Genomic DNA, 21,973 nt, shown 5'->3' with positions numbered 1-21,973 from the left:
AGGGGACCTTAAATATTTAGGTAAAATAAAACCAGGTGCTAACAAAACCGTAATGCAAACAGATTGCTTATTAAGCCCGTTCACGATAGTTAATTCATTGTGAGCATTCCAAAACTGGACATGTGCAAACATTTTGGGGGAATGGTAATCTGCAACTCCCTACATATTGTGTAATGGGAACCTTTGAAAAAATATGTAAAATATCTTATTTACCCAAAATGTCTATTCATGTTTTTGTGTTGACGCATAGGCTATTATGTCATTCAGTTATGAATCACGCTACATTCTTGCCCGCTTAGAAACAATACATCACAATGAGAGGCTGACCCAGAGAGCTTGCAATTGAATTGTTGATCTCTGGTGCACAATGGGATAAAGTGCTTTGCCCTAGGTCACCGAAAGCTGCCACTGGTCTTGAACCAAGGTCTTCAATTTCAAGGACCATTGGTTTAACCAAGGCTACACCTCCTTATTAATCCTTTCGATGCTAGTAAGGAGTGGACTCTTATCCCTAAAATGAGCTATTGGGTAGAAGAGGGTGCTACCTGGAGCTTAGAAACACTATGACCCTGGAGAAGACACTTTTATCTCTTTTCCACAGGCGTAGACTAATTTGAACATAAGGATATTTCATGTGGATTCATCCTACCGTCAGCAGCAAACAAGAAAAGAGAAATAGTCATGTGCTGCCGTATTTTGCTGCCCTGGAGGGTTAGTGAGAACAATAGGAATAGATATCATGAGCTAAAACATTTAATTTGAATAGTAATCAGGTTATGTTTTATGCCTTGCATGGCTTTTTATATATATATATATTTTTTTTTTTTATTTTATTTTTGCTTGTGATTAAAAATATACAAAGCCTTTGTGACCCTCTGGAGTCTACCTGTAATAAACAGCTCTCACCTTCCAAGCCATAAAACAGGCCTGCAGCTCTCGAACATTAGAGCTAATTGCCTTTCTACATCAAAGGGAATAAAAGAGGATAGAGAAAAATCAGAAAGGGGGGGAGGGGGACCTTGGTAAAGGGGCTACTTCACCTTGAAAGGTTATATGTTTGTGGTTTGGTGAAGCTTTATGAAGTTATAGCCTAAAAACTGCTGTTTGCGATTAAGTTGATGGGGAAAGTCTATCCCGCAATCTTCCCCCCCCCCCTCCACTGCTGACACTGAGTCTTTGTTCACGTTGAGATTTCTCAAACTGTTGCCAGGGTCACTTTGAGGTCAGACACTATGATGATGTATAGAAGAACATGTCTGGGAATTTCTCTCACACTTAAAACACATACCAGGAAAAAAAAATGAAGACGGGAGAGAGCACCCTGCAAAACTGTCTGATGAGACCCAGATGATAAGATTTTCCTTTAGTAGCATTATAATTTGTTTTTTTTCCCCATTTTTTAGTCTTCCGCGTGCGCGGCTTTCCTGGCACGCTATGTTTTATTAATACGTGCCACGTTCGGTCTTAAAAATTTCATGTCCCCTGAAGATAAGGACAGTCAGTAGCTCTTTGACACTTCATTCTCCAGCCTTAGGGAATGGGTCAGTAAATCTAGGAAAAAAAACACAATAGCTCCTCTCCAAGAAAGAGACAAAAAAGGGATTGCCAAGGGCTGCCCCCGGCCCCGGGGCCTGACACTGGATGTGTGTCTCATGTGTGTGCACTTGGCATTAACACAACCCAATCCAGTCATGATCACAGGCTCACAGCAGACCAAACTGTGCCCCCTACCACCTTAATAAATACAGCGTCACTTCCCACTGTGATGAGGATGCCTGCCGTGTTTGATTAGCAATCAACACTGGAAGAATAAAGGGCTGGAACAGTAAGAACTGTTTTCTTCCCCTGTAATGGTAATCTGTGAATACACATATACATAAATTATCCCAAACCAAAGCCTTTCATTTCAGGCGAGATTTGTAAAGTAGCAGGCAATCATTATTAACAAACCCCCTTCTTCCTCCGAGATGGAAAACAATGTTTTTTTTTTGGTGGGTCATTTTCCCGTTACTGCATTACTTGCTCATGTTTATTACATGTTCCATTTTTTTTGTATTTTCCACTCTGTTTATTTTCTGCCTCTATCTTATGGAGGCCGTTTGTCTTTTTTTTTTTTATCTTCCTTTGTACTCAGCTGCTGCATATGTTAGACGAGATCTCATTCAGCTGTCAGAACATTATTAATAAAAGATGTGGCGTGGAGAAGTCCACTCTATCTGCTTTCAATCACCGTAGAATTTTCACAATGAAAATTTGATGCAGTATGTAATTTAACGTTAATGCAAGGGAGGACGTGGTGGAAGAGGTGGGGGTTAATTGCATCATGGTGAAATTTTTGTTTATTTTTGTAATATATATATATATATATATATATATATATAAAAAAATTTACATTTCGGTTAATTACAATACACACACATATATTTGTATACATATTTGTTTATATATATGTGTGTATAAGGGTTCATATTCTGGATGGTGCTAGTAAACGCCTGACCTTTTCCCTTCCTGAGGTTAATTTATATGGTCGTTAAAGATTTTATGAAATTGAGCAGCCTGGTGCTTTGAAACACAGTTTACATTCGCCTCCTAATTTATGTAATTTTTACCTGAGCTGAGAAATATGATTTTTATTTTTGTACAGCAATGAAAACAGCATGAAGTGCAGTGGGGAGTTGCAGGCCTGGTTATCTGGCATTACTCAGATTGCTAAAAATTCATTAAAATGTGACATCAGCACAGTGAGAGACAAATGATCACAGGATGAAAAGGAACAGTGGGTCTTTCATGGATTAGTGCTACACAGCCCCAGCATAGAGGCTAACTGCATAAACAGATTAATCCACCAGCAGCATAGCTAAGATTTACAGAATAATTAAATAGGGTTGAGTTACTGTGAAGATTTCTATGTAATCTGGCTGGTGTGAACATATAAGTGAGGTGAGTGCGATGCAGATTTCTTGAGATGATCCTTCATCGTATCAAATAACCTTTGCAATTCCCCTTGTGGTAAAACAATAAAAACACTGTAGCTATTCAATTATTAATTACAAGCAGCGCTAAAAAAAAAAAAAAAAAAATCAGGCTGTAGAAGAACAGCTATTGTTTTCATAGAAAATCCCTTCCATTGCCCTTTTTTTTTTCCCCTCCACTATAGGCTTTACAGTTTGTATCCTTGAACGGTATCCTCGCCTTTTGTTACAATGTTGCCGGGCAAATAAAAATAGTTATTATTCTTCCGACTAAAGGTTATTGCGGCGACAGCAAAAAAAAAAAAAAATCATGTTATCCAATGTGTGATGCATGGAAGGCAGCGCATAGAGGTGTTTAGATACAATGTATATGTATTGTATATTTATTGTTATTTGCCTTTGTTTGTTTACACGTTGTATTTCTATCGGGGCGGGTTTCTAAAAATGCGCCTTATTATTTTGCAGAAGAGCAAGCTGAGGAAGTAGAAGAAACTCCGAAAATTACAGCAGTAGCCCCAGCCGAGGAGAGAGGCACAAATGAGAAAGACAGCAGCAGTGAGGGCAAGACATTAAAGGATTCAGGTAAGATTGAATGTTTTCCCTCCTCCTTGGATCCTTGGAGATCTCCAGGTCTGCAGGCTCATCCAGCACTGTAGGCTTTTTTGTACTGATCTTCAATTTTAACTGTCTGGACATTCCTGCTCCTATTCATTGCTTGTGCATTTTGCATGTGATTCCTATCAGTAGCCTCGCACTGACCTATTTTTAATCATAACCATCTGACAGGATAGATGCGGATAAGTTGAGGAATATTACAGGACGACCAGTGAGATTATTTTTTAATCAAATCAGTTTGTGTGCTTGTAATTTTTTAAGCGCCTTTCATTAATCTTAGCTGTACTTGTGATTCCTCTGATGACATATTAATTTTTCATAAGCGTCGGATTAGATACCACTTGATTTTGCCCCCCCCCAACCTACTAGCAATCAAATATCTATCCTAGTAACTGAAAGAATGACATTCTTTATTTTGACTTTTACTTCTTAAAGGGACCAAGTGATATTTACGGAGAAGCGGCGCCTAGTACAGTTAGTTATATTTTTTTGGGTGGCACAAGACAAAATCGGGATAATTTTGCTGATACATAAGTTTGATATATAGAAAGGTATACCCCAAGTGTAACACAGTTTGTCTGTGTTATGTGTCATAGATGTCTTTCACTATTACTTAGAGGGGATTTTTCTTGTTTTTTTCTTGTATTTTATATACCTTGCCAGCAAGTGGTGCGAAAGGAGCCCTACATCATATAATGTCAATAGGCATGGCTGAACCCATCAACTATCTTATGTGTATGAGAGTGTGTTGACTCTCCACCTACAGGCATAGCAGAGGGAAAGAAAAGGATAGGATGTTGGATTTTTACATGCCTGATCAGAGAGGTAGAGACATTGTTACAGGTGTCTGGCACCAGTTTAGTCCCCTCTACCCCTTCAGAATACTTGCACACTTTGGCGTCCATGGAAAGAGAATCTTTCAATGGCTAGCACACATCTACGTGTATGCCTATGGGCTCATACACAAGGCCGTAATTTCCCTAGCCCCAAGAATGAGCCAACTGCCCTATCCACAAATATTGGACCAAGTCCTATTCTTTTGGGTCCTATTGGGCAGACTTTTCTTATGTCATTGGAGCATGTGTGGACTTCAAACACCAATGACACACTGGGCCTTATTTGAGGGCTGAAGGCTGCCCAAGAGCCCGTGGAAGAAGAGTGAAGAAACCAGGCGCTGCCTTTTAGAGGCTGAGTATATTTGATGGTGAGATTTCGAGAATACAAGTTCTCTTCGTCAGACATGATGTTAACTTATCTTAGCATCACATTTGACAAAGAGAACTAGTATTCTCAAAAGCTCACCATTAAATATACTCAGTTGGCCTTAAAAAAGTATCGCCTGATTTCTTCACTCTTTCTGCTCTGTATGGCTAAACACCTGGGATAATTTTCCATACTTTGATCCTGTTTCCAGAAAGGCATAGAATTCCTGAGTGGAGGCTGGAATTTCGTATCCGTATTCAATCTATGCTCAAATATATTAATCTGAATACGCAGTCGGGTACTGATGGGTTGACATATACAAGTCTTGTTATGGCTTATGACATAGATTGCCACTACATACACATAAATAAGTCATGTTACAATCTTCATACCATAGACATTCTCAGGTTATTGAATGCTGCCTGCTCATGTCCTCATTGAATCCGTTTTTCCTTCGAAGAATGGGATGCAGCGATTGTTTGTGCCTTTACACATGCAAAGATTTAAAATCAATTCACTACATTGATCCCGGAGATTCAGGTGGCTTGCTGCTTTTTATCTAAGTGGACACAACAGATTTTACTCACATTTTAGGGGCTGGAATTAGTTTATTGTCAAATAAACATTATGACGCTTAAGTTGATGTCCCCTATAGTTGTCCCGTTTTATCCCTGTCTGTAGGGACAAAGCCCGTAATACAGTGTCTTTAACCCAAACTGCAGAAACTACACGGGGCCGCTGCTTAGGAAAACACAAGACACAATCCAGCTGAAAGAATGTGCAGAAGATCCGGCCTAAGCAGAGGGAAATATCATTGAAAATGGATTTAGATTTGGGTCATCTTGATCTCCGGGAATAGACAAAGCCCTATAATGAAAGCTACTGTCTTTGAAAACAAAACCTCGATGTCATGACATTTACTCATGCACAAACAAACCCAAGGCCTGCATCTGGCTTGGATACCCAGGCTTTTTTCTGTGTTTGCTTTGGCAAACATCTGACTTCACCCATGATTTGTATGTATGAGATGGAAATCTATGGTCGCAATGAATATTACATTGGCTATTTTTGCTGCACGCTATACCTAGTTACATTAAGTTGGGTTCATTCAAGCAGAAGAAGTGCTGAGAAAGGTTGAAGCCTATTAGAAGCAGGTAGTCATCTGTCTTTGTCTTGTATCTCAATGAAAGTAGCATATTTAAAAGTGCTTGTGTTAAAAATGGATATTTATATAGAAAGTAGATTCATTTTGTAGCTCCAGCAAATCCTTAGACCTGCAGCTCGCCATTTTCTTTTATCATGTCACGCAACATCTGACTTAATATTATAACGCTACTTGAAATATGCTGACCAGAGAATATTCTCGAATTATACGATTACAAAGATCACAAAGGATGTTATCATACATCATACGACAATCAATGCTCCAATGCAAATCTGGAGATGACATGTAGCAAACCGGTGACGAGACACATTTCAGACACTCAGTCTTCCTTCTTTATAGAAAATTTTTAGATGTAAATTTGATCTTACACCTTAAATAGCATCTTCCAGGTGGGCAAGTGTTTTTTTTATGCCAACAACTATACTATACATGCATGCTTGAGACGCATGTGCTCGAAATAGGGAGATAGTAAGCATTTGCCCAACTCCCCAAAACAGAAAGATTGGCCAATTAAAATATATATAATACACAATCTTTTAAAGAAGATAAGGACAACCGGCTGTAAACATCACATATGTTGGCTTGAATTCAGCAGGTGTAGCAGACGTTAATCCAATGTGTATGGGCGCCTTAACTTGTCAGTAAATATGAATTGGAGCCCAACTTGTTGATATGAGCGGAGTGTTTCAGTTTGTGGGGGTAAAGGTTTGGAAAGTTGTATTTCACCACCAAAAATTTCTGAAAAATTTCCCAATTCGGATTACATACCAAATAAAGCTTGTATGTGTGTATTATTTTGTAGAAAGAAATAGTTGTCACTATTAGTGACCACTAAACAAAATTGTCCCGCATCCAAACTTGGCTCAGGAAAATGTGGCAGCAGCAGCAGTGCATAGATTATCCTAGGTGGTGCTCACTTTATGGAACAAAAATATCCGAAAATGCTGAAAAAGAAAACAAGGCAGTGGTACCGCCCATGACTAATAAAGTCATTCCTTTGCTGCATCCGATTTGGTGAGTGCCACTGTCTATTTTTCTTTTTTCTGCATTTTCGGATAAAAGTATCAATGCTCTGACTTCCCATTCCCACAATGCAGCCGCTCACTCATTCGTATACTCTGATGTCTAGGTTGGAAGTGCAGATTATTATGTAATTCCTGTGGCCAATCAGTGACCTCAGTAGTAAGAGGAGTGGAATCGGTGACATCATTATTAAACGTCCTTCTTTCTGCTCCTGTGATTGGCTGCCACAGCCACATTATCACCTGTACTTTCATCGTAAAACAACATGGCCAATTAAAAGCTACTTCTAAGAATTCTCCTTGGTCGTATATCTGGCAATAGGTCATTTTAAGAGTCATAGTCCCGTAACAGCTGGATAGTCACAAATTTCCAAGTTTTGGCTTAGATACTAAGTTTCATAAATCAAAACTGCCCTACTAGTCTCGCTCTGCCAGAGCTTCTATGTTTACATTGTATCCAGCCAAGAAAATATATGACACAATTACCACAGCACCAACATGTCAGGCAAGAGAGCAGTGTGGCTATTTTGTTTTCAATCTATTAGACAAGCGAGGATTAGCACATGATTAGTACCAGTGTGTTTATAACACCATGTAAGCTGTTGTGCTGGGTTGCTTACATTATGAGCGGGGTCTTACCGCACAAAATGAGACCTCGCTATATGCAAGTTCTGTTTGTTGATGGCTCATTCCGTGCAGAAAAAGCCGGCTAATGCCTCATTTATATTGTCATTTAAATGTAGTGCCACTTTCCATTAATTATAATCCAAATTACATCTCCATGCCGCAAAAGAATTAATATGGAATTTACCCAGAATAATACATTTGCATTGAAAATGCGCAGCTCCTCTGTTATTGCTGAGGGGAGTATATTTTAATAATATTGTAAACATTCGAGGGAGGGGAGATAAAAATTAACCTCCGTTATTGCAATGGAAAACGCTCTCCCATTTAAGTCTAATTAAAAATGAATATCAATAATTATATGGAGAACACTGCTTGGGTTTGGATCACATTCGATAAGTCAGCGACTTAATGTCTGTTAATGAGAGGCGAAAGCTTGCACTTGTAAACAGCATTTCTTGTTCAGATTTCTCATTTTATATGACATTCACAGCTTTTTAATAGGAAAATATTTATTTTAGCATGGAAAATTCATTTTTCGGCCATTTTTATATAGATTCCAAACACTTTGGGTCCATTGCACAAGTGGAAATGTTATCACATAGATTATTGTAATGGTACTGTATGTATACAATGCATATGGAATTAGGCAAAATGGGTAAATTGGGCCGGGTCACATTATAGAAATATGTAGGATAGGTCATTAGTGTCTAATCTGTGGGGTTCTCATCTTTGAGACGCCACCAAAATAATTGGGTCCCCTCTGTTTGTGTCTAAATTAACTGTTGTGTAAACAATTTTTGGCTGATTTCTACTATATGGCCAATCCAAATAGAGGTGCAAGGAGCCAACATTTCCATGACTGCTGGGTCCTTCGGTTAGAAAGTGTGATTTCAATGCAGTCTATGTCCTTAAAATGGTAACATAGGGGTATTAGAACATAGGGGGTATGGCATGTCTTTAAAATATCCATTTATGTGGATGTTTGCATGTAAGAAACTTGCTAGTTATCGGTTTCAGGCAATCCTAATTTCCTTCCTTCCTACTATTGAGGGGCCACCTTTCATCTATATCTCTAGACAATCCTGGTTTCATGGTTTATCCCATCCTTCTATACATATTATGATTTGTATTACTGGATTCTATAACATCCAGAAAGGAAGATGTTAAAAGATTATGCACAGAAGGGGAAAAAAAAACAGCACCATAATGGGGGGGTTGTTTCAATATATCATATAATGCCCCCTCTCTTTTTATCATTAGCATGAGCTAAAGTGCCCCCCTCCGTACAAGCCACTTTCCTCTTTGTCAATTCCCCCGGAAATCATCCCACGCATGTCTTTGTCCTTTACCTTGGATAACGCATTTCTAAATTAAAACTAGGTTATTGTGCAATCACCAGCATCTTGTCCATTTAGTTGCCTCTTGTGCCTAAAGAAGAAAATCAAGTTGTATCTTCATGCACAATCAGATTACCAATGGCCTATATATTTATGTAGGGGCTGATAGCAATCAATGGCTTAGCAGCAGTACATTTCAAGATGCATTTGCACCCAGTTGTCCAGTGATAGTGTCCTCATCCTGGAAATAATTTAGTTGCAAATTGACTGGAAGATGGTGAAAATTGAAAGTTAAAATTAGAAATACTCATAATAAACAGAAGAAAAAAAGGTCAGATGATGCTGCTCTGTGATGAGATTGGAATGGCTGGTAAATGAGGTTCTGTATTTGTCGTAAGATGTATGTGACATGCCTATCCAATGCTCTTGTAATATCCAGCCTAGCAGAAGAGATTATCTGGCAAATTGACGCTGGAAAGAATTTTCTGATGGACAGGAAAATTAGAATTGCGACCTTCTCTTTGATGTATGCAAGTTGTAGCCACATTATACTGCAGGCTCCGGGATCCCATTAAACTCACTGTTTAGATGATAATATTGAAATTAACTATAGTCAAGCTGCAAAATAGCACAATAAAATGTTTGCAGTCTTAAGAGATCAGATAATCACAATGCAAGCGTTTACAGCCCAACAGACTGATAGTATTCAATGCCAAAAGAGAGATGGAGATAAAATTTTATTTCTCGACATAGGTAAGTGCGCGGTTATTAAGAGGATATTTCCCCGTTTGCGAGGCGGCTTTGTGGGGCTTTACAAAAACAACAAAACTTTATTGTTTTGCAGCATTTGACGGGAAAAGAATTAAAATAGCAGATGAGGAAATGCTGAGAAATGCTGCTTTTTTTGAGGGAATCTAGAAATTCCAGCTGAAATGCTGTTATTGATTAATCTTTCAAGGCAACCTGGGGTTATCCAAACAAAGGAGAAGACATTTTTAAACCTGTTTATTGAGTCTACAAACGGATACTAGACATAAAAAGTGACTTCCAATATATTTCAGGCAACAAGCTAAAATTCTATGACATAACTATACAAACAAAACTGCTAATATTGACAATTTTTTTTAGCTTTACCTCTTTACAGTGGCCTGCAGAAGTAATGAAATGTGTTACTGTAGCACATGGACTGTAACTGTGGCCTGGAGATCACATATAGGGGGATATCTATTAGTACAATCCTTTAAATAGTTGTAAATCCTAATAAATGGCCGGGAATTGTGACTATTTCCTCCCTTACGGCAAGTTGCCATGCGCCATGCCTGCGTGCTGGCTATAACCTGTCACAGGACCTGGCACAGAATTGCCCCACCACACGCCAGAAACTGGATATGTATCGTGAGGCTGGAGCCTCTAGATATATCCATTATTGTAGATGGGATTGGATGGGACTCCATTTTCATAGATATTGGTGCAACAACTATTTTAACTACCTCCATTGATGTTGTGAACATGTACAAAATTTTGCATGACATACATTATTGAACTGCTGCGATGCCCCTGATAAATTTGGTGTTTTTTTTTAAACCCATCGACCCATTCAAAAGGCATGGCTCCCAGAAATTATATATAATTCATCTAATATTAGTCAAGGGTTGGCAGTAATTATTTATTATCACACAACACAAAGAGACACGCCCCCTAGTACGAGCGTATACGTATATAAACCTTGTGGCCATATCTTCTATACGAGTGTGGGGGGGGGGGGGTCTTAATAAAACACCAAATGAAACACCAAACACCAAATAAATCAGTGCCTGGCCGGAATCATGTGAGAAATGGCATTCGGCATCTTGTGCTGCTTCTATTGGCAGGTCCTCTTTAAGTAATGGTTGGCTCTAATGTCTACATTGACGTATAGTTTAGTTTAATATATTTTGTGTTCTAATTGGTTTCCAGGTTCCAGGACGCATACTCCCGATAAGGAGCATGTCCTGAATTCTGCATCAGCCAAGCGACAGCTAGCGCAAAGTAAAGAAGAAGATGGTATAAGTAAGAGAACGAGAACTGCAGAAGAAAACAGCATTTGTCAAGAACAGGTATTGATTTGGCCAGATATTTCTTTTTTGTATTTCAAGATTTTGTAATTATTTTGTTCATATAATTTTGTTTTCTTTTTTCAGTGCTATCAGTGTCCCTACTGCAACTATAGCAGCAAGGACCCTAACCGTATCCAGATGCACATCCTTTCCCAGCATTCAGTGCAGCCTGTGATATCCTGTCCCCTTTGCCAAGATGTTCTCAGCAACAAAATGCATCTACAGTTGCATTTGACTCATTTGCACAGCGTGTCTCCGGATTGTGTGGAAAAGCTACTCATGACTGTAAGTAACGCTTACTCTGTCCAAATTTTGAAGGTGTAGGCATCAGAACCCCCATTTCAGATATTAGTAAAAGTAAGATATGCATCACCTGCTCCTAAGGGATACACATTTTGTGCATAAGCCATTCTATGATTTGTAATATCTGTATAATTTCTGCAAATGTAAATTTTGGCTTATCGGTATGTATTGTTTTCTCTAGATTTCTGTGCCAGAAGTCATGATGCCAAATAGTATGCTGTTGCCACCCGCTGCATCTGAGAAGTCAGAACCTGAGACACTGGCATCTTCCACCACCGATTTGTCAGGCAAGTCTACAGGTGAGTGCAAAATCGGAGAACCGACAATTGGCAATTTACAACATTATGCCGAACAGTATGCCGATTCCGTTGTTCCTCAACAGTCCATACAAAACACATTAGACAAAACAGTTGTTTTCATTCTTTCTATGGTGTTACAAGGAATTGAGGAACAATGATTATCTGAATCTGCTCAAGCCAAATTTTAATACCAATTCTGTACTGTTAATTCGAATATTAGTGGAATGGCCCCTTAAATATTTTGTGGATTGCTTCATGACTCCGTTATAAAAATGATATTAAAATTAAACAGAACATATTTCCATTTTCCAAGAGTAGAAATTAATTTTAAGATAAAATATTAAGTCTTTGGTTAGAAATACTTTGGAGAGCAGAAAGACAAATTATTTTTGCAGACCTTCGGTCTCCAGGCGTCTTCTAACAATACCGGTGGTATCATTTTTCCATATTCTAATGGCTAACACAACACAGCTCATAAGAGCTTGTACAGCAGATTCTGCCTCTTAATTTTATTGTATTACATGCTTGTTCTTTGTTGCTGATCACATGAAAAAGAAATCTTGCAACACTCATACACATAAAACTTTTATGCACATACAAATGAGAACAAATACATTAGTGCTAATTTTATTCTCTCTTTATTTTCTCTCTCTGCTCAAATTAGGTGACAGTCCGACAGAAGAAAAGAACATCCAAGGTGGAGATGATATAAAAGCTGGAATTGAAATTAAAACAGAGGAGCAAAATCTGTCCAAAGATTCACTAGATACCACAGATTGGAACAAAAACATGAGTAAAGATGCAAAACCGTGTGACTCACTGTCAGAACAACTGAATGATCAGCAAAAAAGGCAGCAGCTTTCGGTTTCCGACCGACACGTTTATAAATACCGTTGTACCCATTGTAGTTTGGCTTTTAAGACTATGCAGAAGCTTCAGATACATTCCCAGTATCACGCTATCAGGGCTGCTACCATGTGCAGTCTTTGCCAACGCAGCTTCCGTACATTCCTGGCTTTAAAAAAACATTTGGAAACAGGCCACCCTGAACTTAATGAGACTGAAATTCAGCAGCTGTGTGCAACATTACCTGTAAATGGGGAGCTCTGGTCTGAAAATGAAAGTATGGCTCCAGATGAACACTCCCTAGAGCAGGAAAATGAGAGAGAATATGAGATGGACCATGAGGGGAAAGCTAGCCCAGTTGGGAGCGACAGCAGCTCCATTCCAGATGACTTGGGCTCTGAACCAAAGCGGACTTTGCCTTTTAGAAAAGGGCCAAATTTTACTATGGAAAAATTTTTAGATCCATCACGACCATATAAGTGTACAGTATGTAAAGAGTCCTTCACACAAAAGAACATTCTTTTGGTCCATTATAATTCAGTGTCTCATTTGCATAAACTGAAAAAAGTTTTACAAGAAGCATCAAGTCCTGTTCCTCAAGAGACCAACAACAGCACTGACAATAAACCATACAAGTGCAGCATTTGTAATGTTGCCTATAGCCAAAGTTCTACATTGGAAATCCATATGAGATCTGTCCTTCACCAAACCAAGGCAAGGGCTGCCAAGCTAGAACCTAATAGTACCAATACTAGTGGGAGTAACATACCAGGGAGTGTTAGCAGCCCAAACCAAGGGATGCTAGATTCTATGAGTTTGCCAGCTGTTAACTGCAAAGAAACCCACCAAGATGCCAAAGAAACAAACAAAAAGCAAGCTCCTGAGGTTATTCCCACCCAACCTCCACATCACCCACCCCAGTCACCAGCACAGCTTCAAATGCAACTGCAGCACGAATTGCAACAACAAGCCGCATTCTTTCAACCACAGTTCTTAAACCCAGCTTTTCTTCCTCACTTTCCCATGACTCCAGAGGCTCTTGTTCAATTCCAACAACCTCAATTTCTTTTTCCCTTTTACATCCCTGGAACAGAATTTAGCCTAAATCCTGATTTGGGACTACCTGCCTCTGCTGCATTCGGGATGCCTGGCATGGCCGGATCACTTCTAGAAGATTTAAAGCTGCAAATTCAAACACAACATCAAGTTGGTCAAACCCAGCTGCAACTGCTGCAGCAGCAAGCCCAGCAGCAAGCTCAGCAATATCAATTACAATCACAGCATCAATCGCAGAAACACCATCACAGAATACTAAAACAAGAACAAAGCAATGTGGCAAATTTAGAAAGTCAACTAACAAAAGATTCATTGTCTTATAAAGATTCAGAGGATGAAAAAAAAGAGAAACCAAAGCAAGAAGTAACAAATGATAGTGAAACTCCCAAAGACAAAGATGTTAAAAAACAGAAGTCATCGGATTCCAGTGTTCTACCACCGCGTATAGCTTCTGGAGCTAGAGGAAATGCAGCAAAGGCTCTGCTTGAAAACTTTGGATTTGAGTTAATAATTCAATACAATGAGAACAGGCAGAAAGTACAGAAGAAACATAAACTTGGGGAGAATGAAAATCATGAGAAATTAGAGTGTGGGGAATGTAGTAAGTTATTTTCAAATATCCTGATCTTAAAGAGTCACCAAGAACATGTTCATGGACAGTTTTTCCCTTATGGAGAGTTAGAAAAATTTGCCCGTCAATACAGAGAAGCATACGATAAGCTGTATCCAATTGCACCATCTTCTCCAGAAACTCCGCCACCACCACCTCCTCCTCCTCCCCCTCCTCCATCTGCACCACCTACACAACCTCCACCAGCACTTACTTCTGCAGTACCAGTAAAAATTCCAACTTCAACACCAACTCCATTGCAAGCTCCTCCTCCAACACCTCCTCCACCACCGCCACCACCGCCACCTCCTCCACCACCCCCTCCAGCTCCACCTCAAGTCCAACTTCCAGTTTCCTTAGACCTTCCTCTCTTCCCTCCAATTATGATGCAATCTGTCCAACATCCAGCTTTACCACCACAACTTGCACTACAACTTTCTCCAATGGATGCTTTGTCAGCAGATCTGACACAAATGTGTCAGCAGCAGTTGGGTTTAGATCCAAATTTCTTGCGTCATTCCCAGTTCAAACGGCCACGTACGAGAATTACAGATGACCAGCTTAAAATACTACGTGCCTACTTTGACATCAATAATTCCCCAAATGAGGATCAAATACAGGAGATGGCAGAAAAATCTGGACTTTCCTTGAAGGTTATTAAACACTGGTTCCGTAATACTTTATTTAAGGAGCGTCAAAGAAATAAAGATTCACCATACAATTTCAGTAATCCCCCAATAACAGTGCTTGATGATATAAGAATTGAGCCACAACTACCTTCCCTAGATATTCACAGGTCAGACTCTTTCAGCAAAAGGTCCTCAAGGACCAGATTTACTGACTACCAGCTAAGAGTTTTACAGGACTTTTTTGACACTAATGCTTATCCAAAGGATGATGAGATTGAACAACTTTCTACAGTCCTCAACTTAGCCACACGTGTTATTGTTGTTTGGTTCCAAAATGCCCGACAGAAGGCAAGAAAAAGTTATGAAAATCAAGCAGAAGCTAAAGACACCGAAAAAAGAGAACTAACTAATGAGCGATACATTCGTACTAGCAACATGCAGTATCAATGTAAGAAATGTAATGTGGTATTCCCTAGAATATTTGACCTAATTACTCATCAGAAAAAGTTATGTTATAAAGATGAAGATGATGATGCGCAAGATGAAAGTCAAACAGAAGATTCTATGGATGCTACAGATCAAATAATGCCAAAGACATACTATTCTACTAGTCAAGCTGAAACATCTAAAGCTTCAACAGTAACCACCGTAAGCTCTGGATCTGGCTCGAGCACCCCTTTAAATCCATCGCCCAGACCAGAGTTTGGTAAAACTTCACCAAAACCTGATGTACAGCCAGAAAAACCAAAGCAAATTGATGCTATTGCTAGCTCATTAGCCTCGAAATTAACACAAGCTAGTTCCACTTCAACATCATCTGATACACCGCCTTCAGTAACAGTTACACAGCAAAGACAGCAATCAGCAAGACCTTCATCACGGTCCCAATCCACTCCTATTCCATCTAGTCCATTACCAATATCTTTGGCTTCCCTGCAGAACAGCCTACCTCCTCATTTGCTACAATACCAATGTGATCAGTGCACGGTTGCTTTTCCAACATTAGAGTTGTGGCAGGAGCACCAACACATGCACTTTTTAGCTGCCCAGAACCAGTTTCTACATTCACAATTTTTAGAAAGGCCAATAGACATGCCATACATGATTTTTGATCCTAACAACCCACTTATGGCAGGACAATTACTTGGAGGTTCCATGCCACACTTGCAACCACAACATGGAGCACCACATGGAGCCACACAAGTTTCTGCATCTTTAAAAAGAAAGCTTGATGAGAAAGATGACAATAATTGCAGTGAGAAAGAGGGGGGCAACAGTGGTGAGGACCAGCATCGGGATAAGCGATTAAGAACTACAATTACCCCAGAGCAACTAGAAATACTGTATGAGAAGTATTTACTAGATTCCAACCCAACAAGAAAGATGCTTGACCATATTGCAAGAGAAGTGGGATTGAAAAAAAGAGTAGTACAGGTCTGGTTTCAAAATACAAGAGCCAGAGAGAGAAAAGGTCAATTTCGGGCGGTAGGCCCAGCCCAGTCCCATAAAAGATGTCCATTTTGCCGTGCACTATTCAAAGCAAAGTCAGCTTTAGAGAGTCATATACGATCACGGCACTGGAACGAAGGAAAGCAAGCTGGTTATAGTTTGCCACCAAGTCCTTTGAATGCAATGGATGATGGTGGTGAAAGCCCAAACAAATATATGTTTTTTGATTACCCCCCACTACCAAAGAATGAACAACTAAGTGAACATGAGTTGCCCTCTGCTGTTTCTACACCTATTAGCAAAAACGCTGAGCTGTCACCGAAGAATCTTTTAAGCCCGTCATCATTTAGGGCAGAATGCAGTGAGGACATAGAACGCCTGAATGCTCCCCCTGCTGAAAGATTTGATCAAAGCAAAAATGACTTTGATGAAACATCATCAATTAACACAGCAATCAGTGATGCTACTACAGGAGACGAGGGAAACAATGATGGGGAAAGCACCACTGGTAGCACTAAAGATGTAAAAACTCCCAGAGAACCAAAAATGCATGTCAATGACAGTTTGCCAAAAACAGGAACTACTCACATAGCAGACAGCTGTGATGATAGTTTTTTCTTTACTTTAACAAATACATCACAAAATAACATGGACAGAGAAAGTGATCAAGACCAAAGCATTTACATGACTGATGAATTTGAGGACAATGCTGACCGCAGTGAAACATCAAGCATAGCAGATCCAGATCCCAGCTCACCAAATTCATTTGGCAGTAACAATCCTTTTAAAACCAAAAATAGTGATCGACCAGGTCATAAAAGATTTAGGACTCAAATGAGTAATGTCCAACTCAAAGTTCTTAAAGCTTGCTTTTGTGATTATCGGACTCCAACAATGCAAGAGTGTGAAATCTTGGGTAGTGAGATTGGTCTTCCCAAGCGCGTTGTTCAAGTCTGGTTCCAGAATGCACGGGCAAAAGAAAAGAAATTCAAAATCAACATAGGGAAGCCATTCATGATTAATCAAACTGGGCCAGATGGAACCAAACTAGAATGTTCTCTTTGTGGGGTGAAATATTCAGCACGACTGTCCATTCGAGATCATATATTTTCAAAGCAACATATTAACAAGGTGAGAGAAACTGTAGGAAGTCAGCTTGACCGTGAAAAGGACTACTTGGCTCCTACAACTGTGCGGCAACTGATGGCACAGCAAGAACTGGATCGTATCAAAAAGGCCACAGATGTTTTGGGTTTGTCTGTTCAGCAGTCGAGTTTAATGGAGAACAGTCTTCATGGTCTCAATCTGCCAGCATCTTACCAAGGGCTACCTGGCCTTCCTCCAGTTCTTCTTCCTGGGATGAACAGCCCATCTCCATTGCCTGGGTTTACACAGAGTTCAAATGGTAGGTATTATAATCAACCTAATGTAAAGTTATATGCAATGTGGTGTTTTTTAATGACAAATATTGAAATAAAACTGTTTTGTAAATTAAGTTAAATAAGTTTTGCCCATAGTTATAAATACATATGCATTTTTATTTGTTAAAGAAAACATCGCTCGTAAAAATATTAACAGCCATTTATTTTTCTTGCTTTTAGCTTTGACATCTCCTGGTGCAGGCATGCTTGGGTTCCCTACTTCAGCTACTCCATCTCCTGCCCTGTCGCTCAGCAGTGCTCCCACCAAACCTTTGCTGCAGACTCCTCCTCCACCTCATCCTCCACCGCCACCACCACAACCCTCCCCATCATCCTCTTTGTCAGGACAGCAGACAGAACAACAAAACAAAGATCTGGATAAAAACACACGGAATAAATTCAAAAAAATCAAAGAAGAAGAATTGGAAACTCCAAAAGCTGAAAGTAAACACTCTAAAAAAGAGGAAAAAATCTCATCTGCTCTTTCCATGTTGGGCAAAGCTGGAGAAATGCCCATGGACCCTGCTCAGCTGCAAGCACTTCAAAATGCTGTGTCGAATGATCCAGCTTCATTTATAGGTGGGCAGTTCTTGCCTTATTTTATTCCTGGCTTTGCTTCCTACTTTACCCCTCAGCTGCATGGAACAGTGCAAGGTGGGTATCTCCCTCCGATCTGTGGGATGGAGAGCCTCTTTCCATATGGTCCAGCGGTGCCTCAAGCGATTGCTGGGTTATCTCCTGGTGCCCTGTTACAACAATACCAACAGTATCAGCAAAGCCTCCAGGATTCGTTGCAAAAACAGCAAAAACAGCAACAGCAAGACCAAAAGCCACCACAAGTAAACTCACCAAACGTAGAAAGTGAGCAGCAGCAAAAAGCCAACAAAGAGTCCGAAAAGAAGGAAGTAAACAGTCCTGCCACGGAAAGCACAAAAGAAGAACCCCAGACACATCCAAAAAATGCAGACTTATCAGACAATGTCATTGTTCCATTTGTCAAGCATGAGTTTATATGCAGAAAGTGCCAGATGATGTTTACTGATGAAGAGGCAGCAGTAAATCATCAAAAGTCCTTCTGTTACTTTGGTCAGGCTTTGTTTGACCCCCAAGAAACAGTGCTTCGAGTTTCAGTCAACAAACATCAGTGTCTTTCCTGTGATGTGGCTATCAGTGGAAGCGAAGCACTTAGCCAACACCTCCAGTCAAGCTTGCACAAAGAGAAAACAATCAAACAAGCAATGAGAAATGCCAAAGAGCATGTTAGATTATTACCTCACTCAGTCTGCTCCCCTAGTCCTAACACCACATCTACCTCGCAGTCTGCAGCTTCTTCTAATAACACCTATCCTCATCTTTCTCGCTTCTCCATGAAGTCCTGGCCTAATATTCTGTTTCAAGCATCTGCCAGGAAAGCTGCTTCTTCCCCTTCTTCTTCTCCCTCCCTCTCCTTGCCTTCAACGGTTACCTCAAGTTTGTGCAGCACCTCAGGGGTTCAAACCTCACTACCCACAGAAAGTTGTTCAGATGAGTCTGACAGTGAGCTGAGCCAGAAGCTGGAAGACTTAGATAACCCTCTGGAAGTCAAAGCGAAACCTGCTTCTGGCCTAGATGGTAATTTCAATAGCATCAGAGTGGATATGTTCAGTGTGTAGGAGTGAAGACAGGATCCCTTGCTTATAAAAATAAGACTTTTTAATTGCAGTTCCAAAGCTTCTCTAACCCAAAAAAAAATTACAGTACCAAATGATTGACTCAGGATTGTTTTCCCATATTGATATGCTGGCAATATAGGACGGTATAGTATGGACAGAACTGTTGCAGATGGTTGAATGCGCTTGTAATATATGCTTAAAAGTATGGATAAAGGAAAAAAAAATCCTCCAAGTTCTTTCGGGAACTTGTTTCAAGCCAAAAACTCTCCAAAAGCAAATTGCACCTCAGCTGGATTGAATTCCAAAATGCTAGCATGTACTGTATGGGGGGATGATCCGGAATTTTCAAAGAGAAATTCTCTTAGTTTAGGTAGGTGTGATTCAGTAGCTTTAAATTCTCAGGTCAGAACATAACATTTCTCATTTGTTTAAAAAAAAAAACAAAAAAAAGCAGCAAAAGCCTGGTAAAACTGTGACTTTTCCCCCTTCAAAATTGTCAAACTTTATTCAAACACATTTACACATTTTTTTAGGTGTGTTTAGTGTATCAATAGACTTTCTAACCCTGAGCAGCAGGCCAAATTCATGTCAGCTTATCCTGCAGGATAGTACAGTTTTACCACAGTTGGGATTTCGGTAGTTGGACAGATGTATATGCCCTGTGTATTGCAGTTTGTATATGCCACAAGCTATATTTATAACCATTTCACCCCATTTCTTGTAGAATATACTAATATTCTGTGCCAATTCGATCATTTTTGTTTTACTTTTACCTCTGATCTCATCCCTTTTGTTCTGAAAGAGGTAATAATTCTAGTTTTGCTATCGACTCTGAGGGTTATGTGACATTTTTTTTTTTATTTGTGAACTCAATGCTTTAATGTCAAGGTACTTGCTTTTGTCTGGACTAGTGCACTTATAATTTTGTAGACCATGTGAAATGAATTAAAAAAATTTTTCTTTTTATTTCCGTTTTTTTTTTTGGATCATTTTCTTTCAGTTGTTTATTTTGTTCTCACTATTGTTTTTTTTGTTGTTAGTGTTCATCTTATTGTGTGTAGTGCAGCAACAAGTTTGGTCTGCATTTGTTAGAAGTTTGCCTCCTAACAACCCAAAGACCTATTTAACAATTGGTGCGTAAATAAAGTAGTACTATATACTTGAAAAGAAAATTTTTAAAAAAAATGCCTAGTTAAGTTGAACAAATAATAATAATAAAAAAAAAATTAAAAAGGTAAAAAAAAAAAATAGGAAAAAGTATATTTGCTTCTATTGAAAGCAAAGAAGCTGCTTTACAAAAAAATAATAATAATTAATAAGGGGACTAAAATTTTTTTTTGTACAAAGAGGTTAGCCCGGGGATCATACAACTGAACTTTAGTTAGATGCCTATACACTACTATATAGGTGGGTAGGCATTCATGTACTTCCGTTAACCTGTCAGGTGCTGCAGGGACCTGCCGTATATGACATTACCATATATGGCACATCTTTTCGGCATCCCATTGGTTAATAATCTGGGCACTTGTGTTTGCTGTTCTGTTACATTTTTTTTATTTTACTGTTTTTGTTTGTTTGTCATATATGCATTACAAAGTATTATCCTTATCAAGATTTGCTGCTACTGTGTTAACCTTTTTTTTTGTTTTTGTTTTTTTTGCTTGCCATAGTTTTCATCTTCTGCCACACAGTGAATTGAATTATAAATTGCTATGCTTTGCTGTTCATTTTTTTTTTCTGTTGCTGTGGAACTTAAAGAATGTGAAAGCTGTCAAGGGTGCTTTACGAATCACTTTTGTGTTTGGTATAGTAAAACAATATGATTCATTCCAAAGTAACAGAAGGTTGTACGAAAAAAAAAAAAAAAAAGTGAAAAGGCTTGTGAACAAAGAAAGATATGCTGTTGTACATATTTGTAGTTGGCTGTGCATGGTACAAAAATTTATAAATATGAAGAAATGCAAAAATGTATTGCTTTTGGTATTTCTGATCTGAGATGAACAAGAAGCATGTAATGCAACTGTCTGACAGTTTAACAAAAAGACAAAAAAATTCATGCTGAAAACTGTTTTAATGATCAAATCAAACTAACATTTCATTTGACGTTTTATTATTGTACAGCTTTTCGGTTTCGTTTTAAATAATGATCACAACAATGTTCTGTACATTTTTTAATGCAAACTTTTTAATGTTCTTAATTTGGGGGAAAAACATTTTTTTTATGTATTTTAACATTTTTATTTGAATCTTGAAGACACTTTTTTTTGTTTTTTTTTAATTGTGTTTCGTAAAGAGACATCATGGCCTCCCAAGGTGCAATCCTGCCGCTATAGTGAGCTAATGTCCTAAATCCAAAGGCTTCAGAAGATTGCTTTTGCCTTTTTCATGAATGTTAAGCAGCAGCATTGTGAGATCGATCTGTACTGGCAGTTAACACGATGTGCAACAGTGTGTTAGCATGGAACAGAACGCTTTTCACAAAACAAAGGACTGTTTTACAAATGATGATTCGACAGTAAGTCGACATAAACTTTTACAACTGCACAGCAGCCAAAAAAAAAAAAAAACTTTAACTGGATGGACGTTGTTAGGGTGACATAAAGAAGAAAAATAGTTAAATAAATTAAAAAAAAGGACAGCCTCCAAAGGTTGGGAATGAGTATTGTTTTTC

The 21,973-nt window shown here is 39.0% G+C and overlaps 1 protein-coding gene across 7 annotated transcripts in view; it reads left to right on the top strand.

The window, feature by feature from the left end:
- Nucleotides 1-21,178, top strand: part of ZFHX4 (zinc finger homeobox 4) — a 134,806-nt gene extending 113,628 nt beyond the window's left edge. For all 7 annotated transcript variants that reach the window (XM_072151682.1, XM_072151678.1, XM_072151684.1 and 4 more), the window contains 6 exons: nucleotides 3,438-3,554; nucleotides 10,898-11,037; nucleotides 11,122-11,322; nucleotides 11,522-11,639; nucleotides 12,304-17,634; nucleotides 17,831-21,178. In XM_072151682.1, coding sequence (XP_072007783.1) covers nucleotides 3,438-3,554; nucleotides 10,898-11,037; nucleotides 11,122-11,322; nucleotides 11,522-11,639; nucleotides 12,304-17,634; nucleotides 17,831-19,302 — 7,379 coding nt within the window. In that variant the 3' untranslated portion in view covers nucleotides 19,303-21,178. The remainder of the gene's footprint in view (nucleotides 1-3,437; nucleotides 3,555-10,897; nucleotides 11,038-11,121; nucleotides 11,323-11,521; nucleotides 11,640-12,303; nucleotides 17,635-17,830) is intronic.
- Nucleotides 21,179-21,973: the final 795 nt, after the last annotated feature.

The sequence above is a fragment of the Engystomops pustulosus genome, chromosome 5 (assembly GCF_040894005.1).
Source record: "Engystomops pustulosus chromosome 5, aEngPut4.maternal, whole genome shotgun sequence".
In the NCBI taxonomy this organism is placed as follows: Eukaryota; Metazoa; Chordata; class Amphibia; order Anura; family Leptodactylidae; genus Engystomops; species Engystomops pustulosus.
This window is presented reverse-complemented; position numbering and strand designations above follow the sequence as displayed.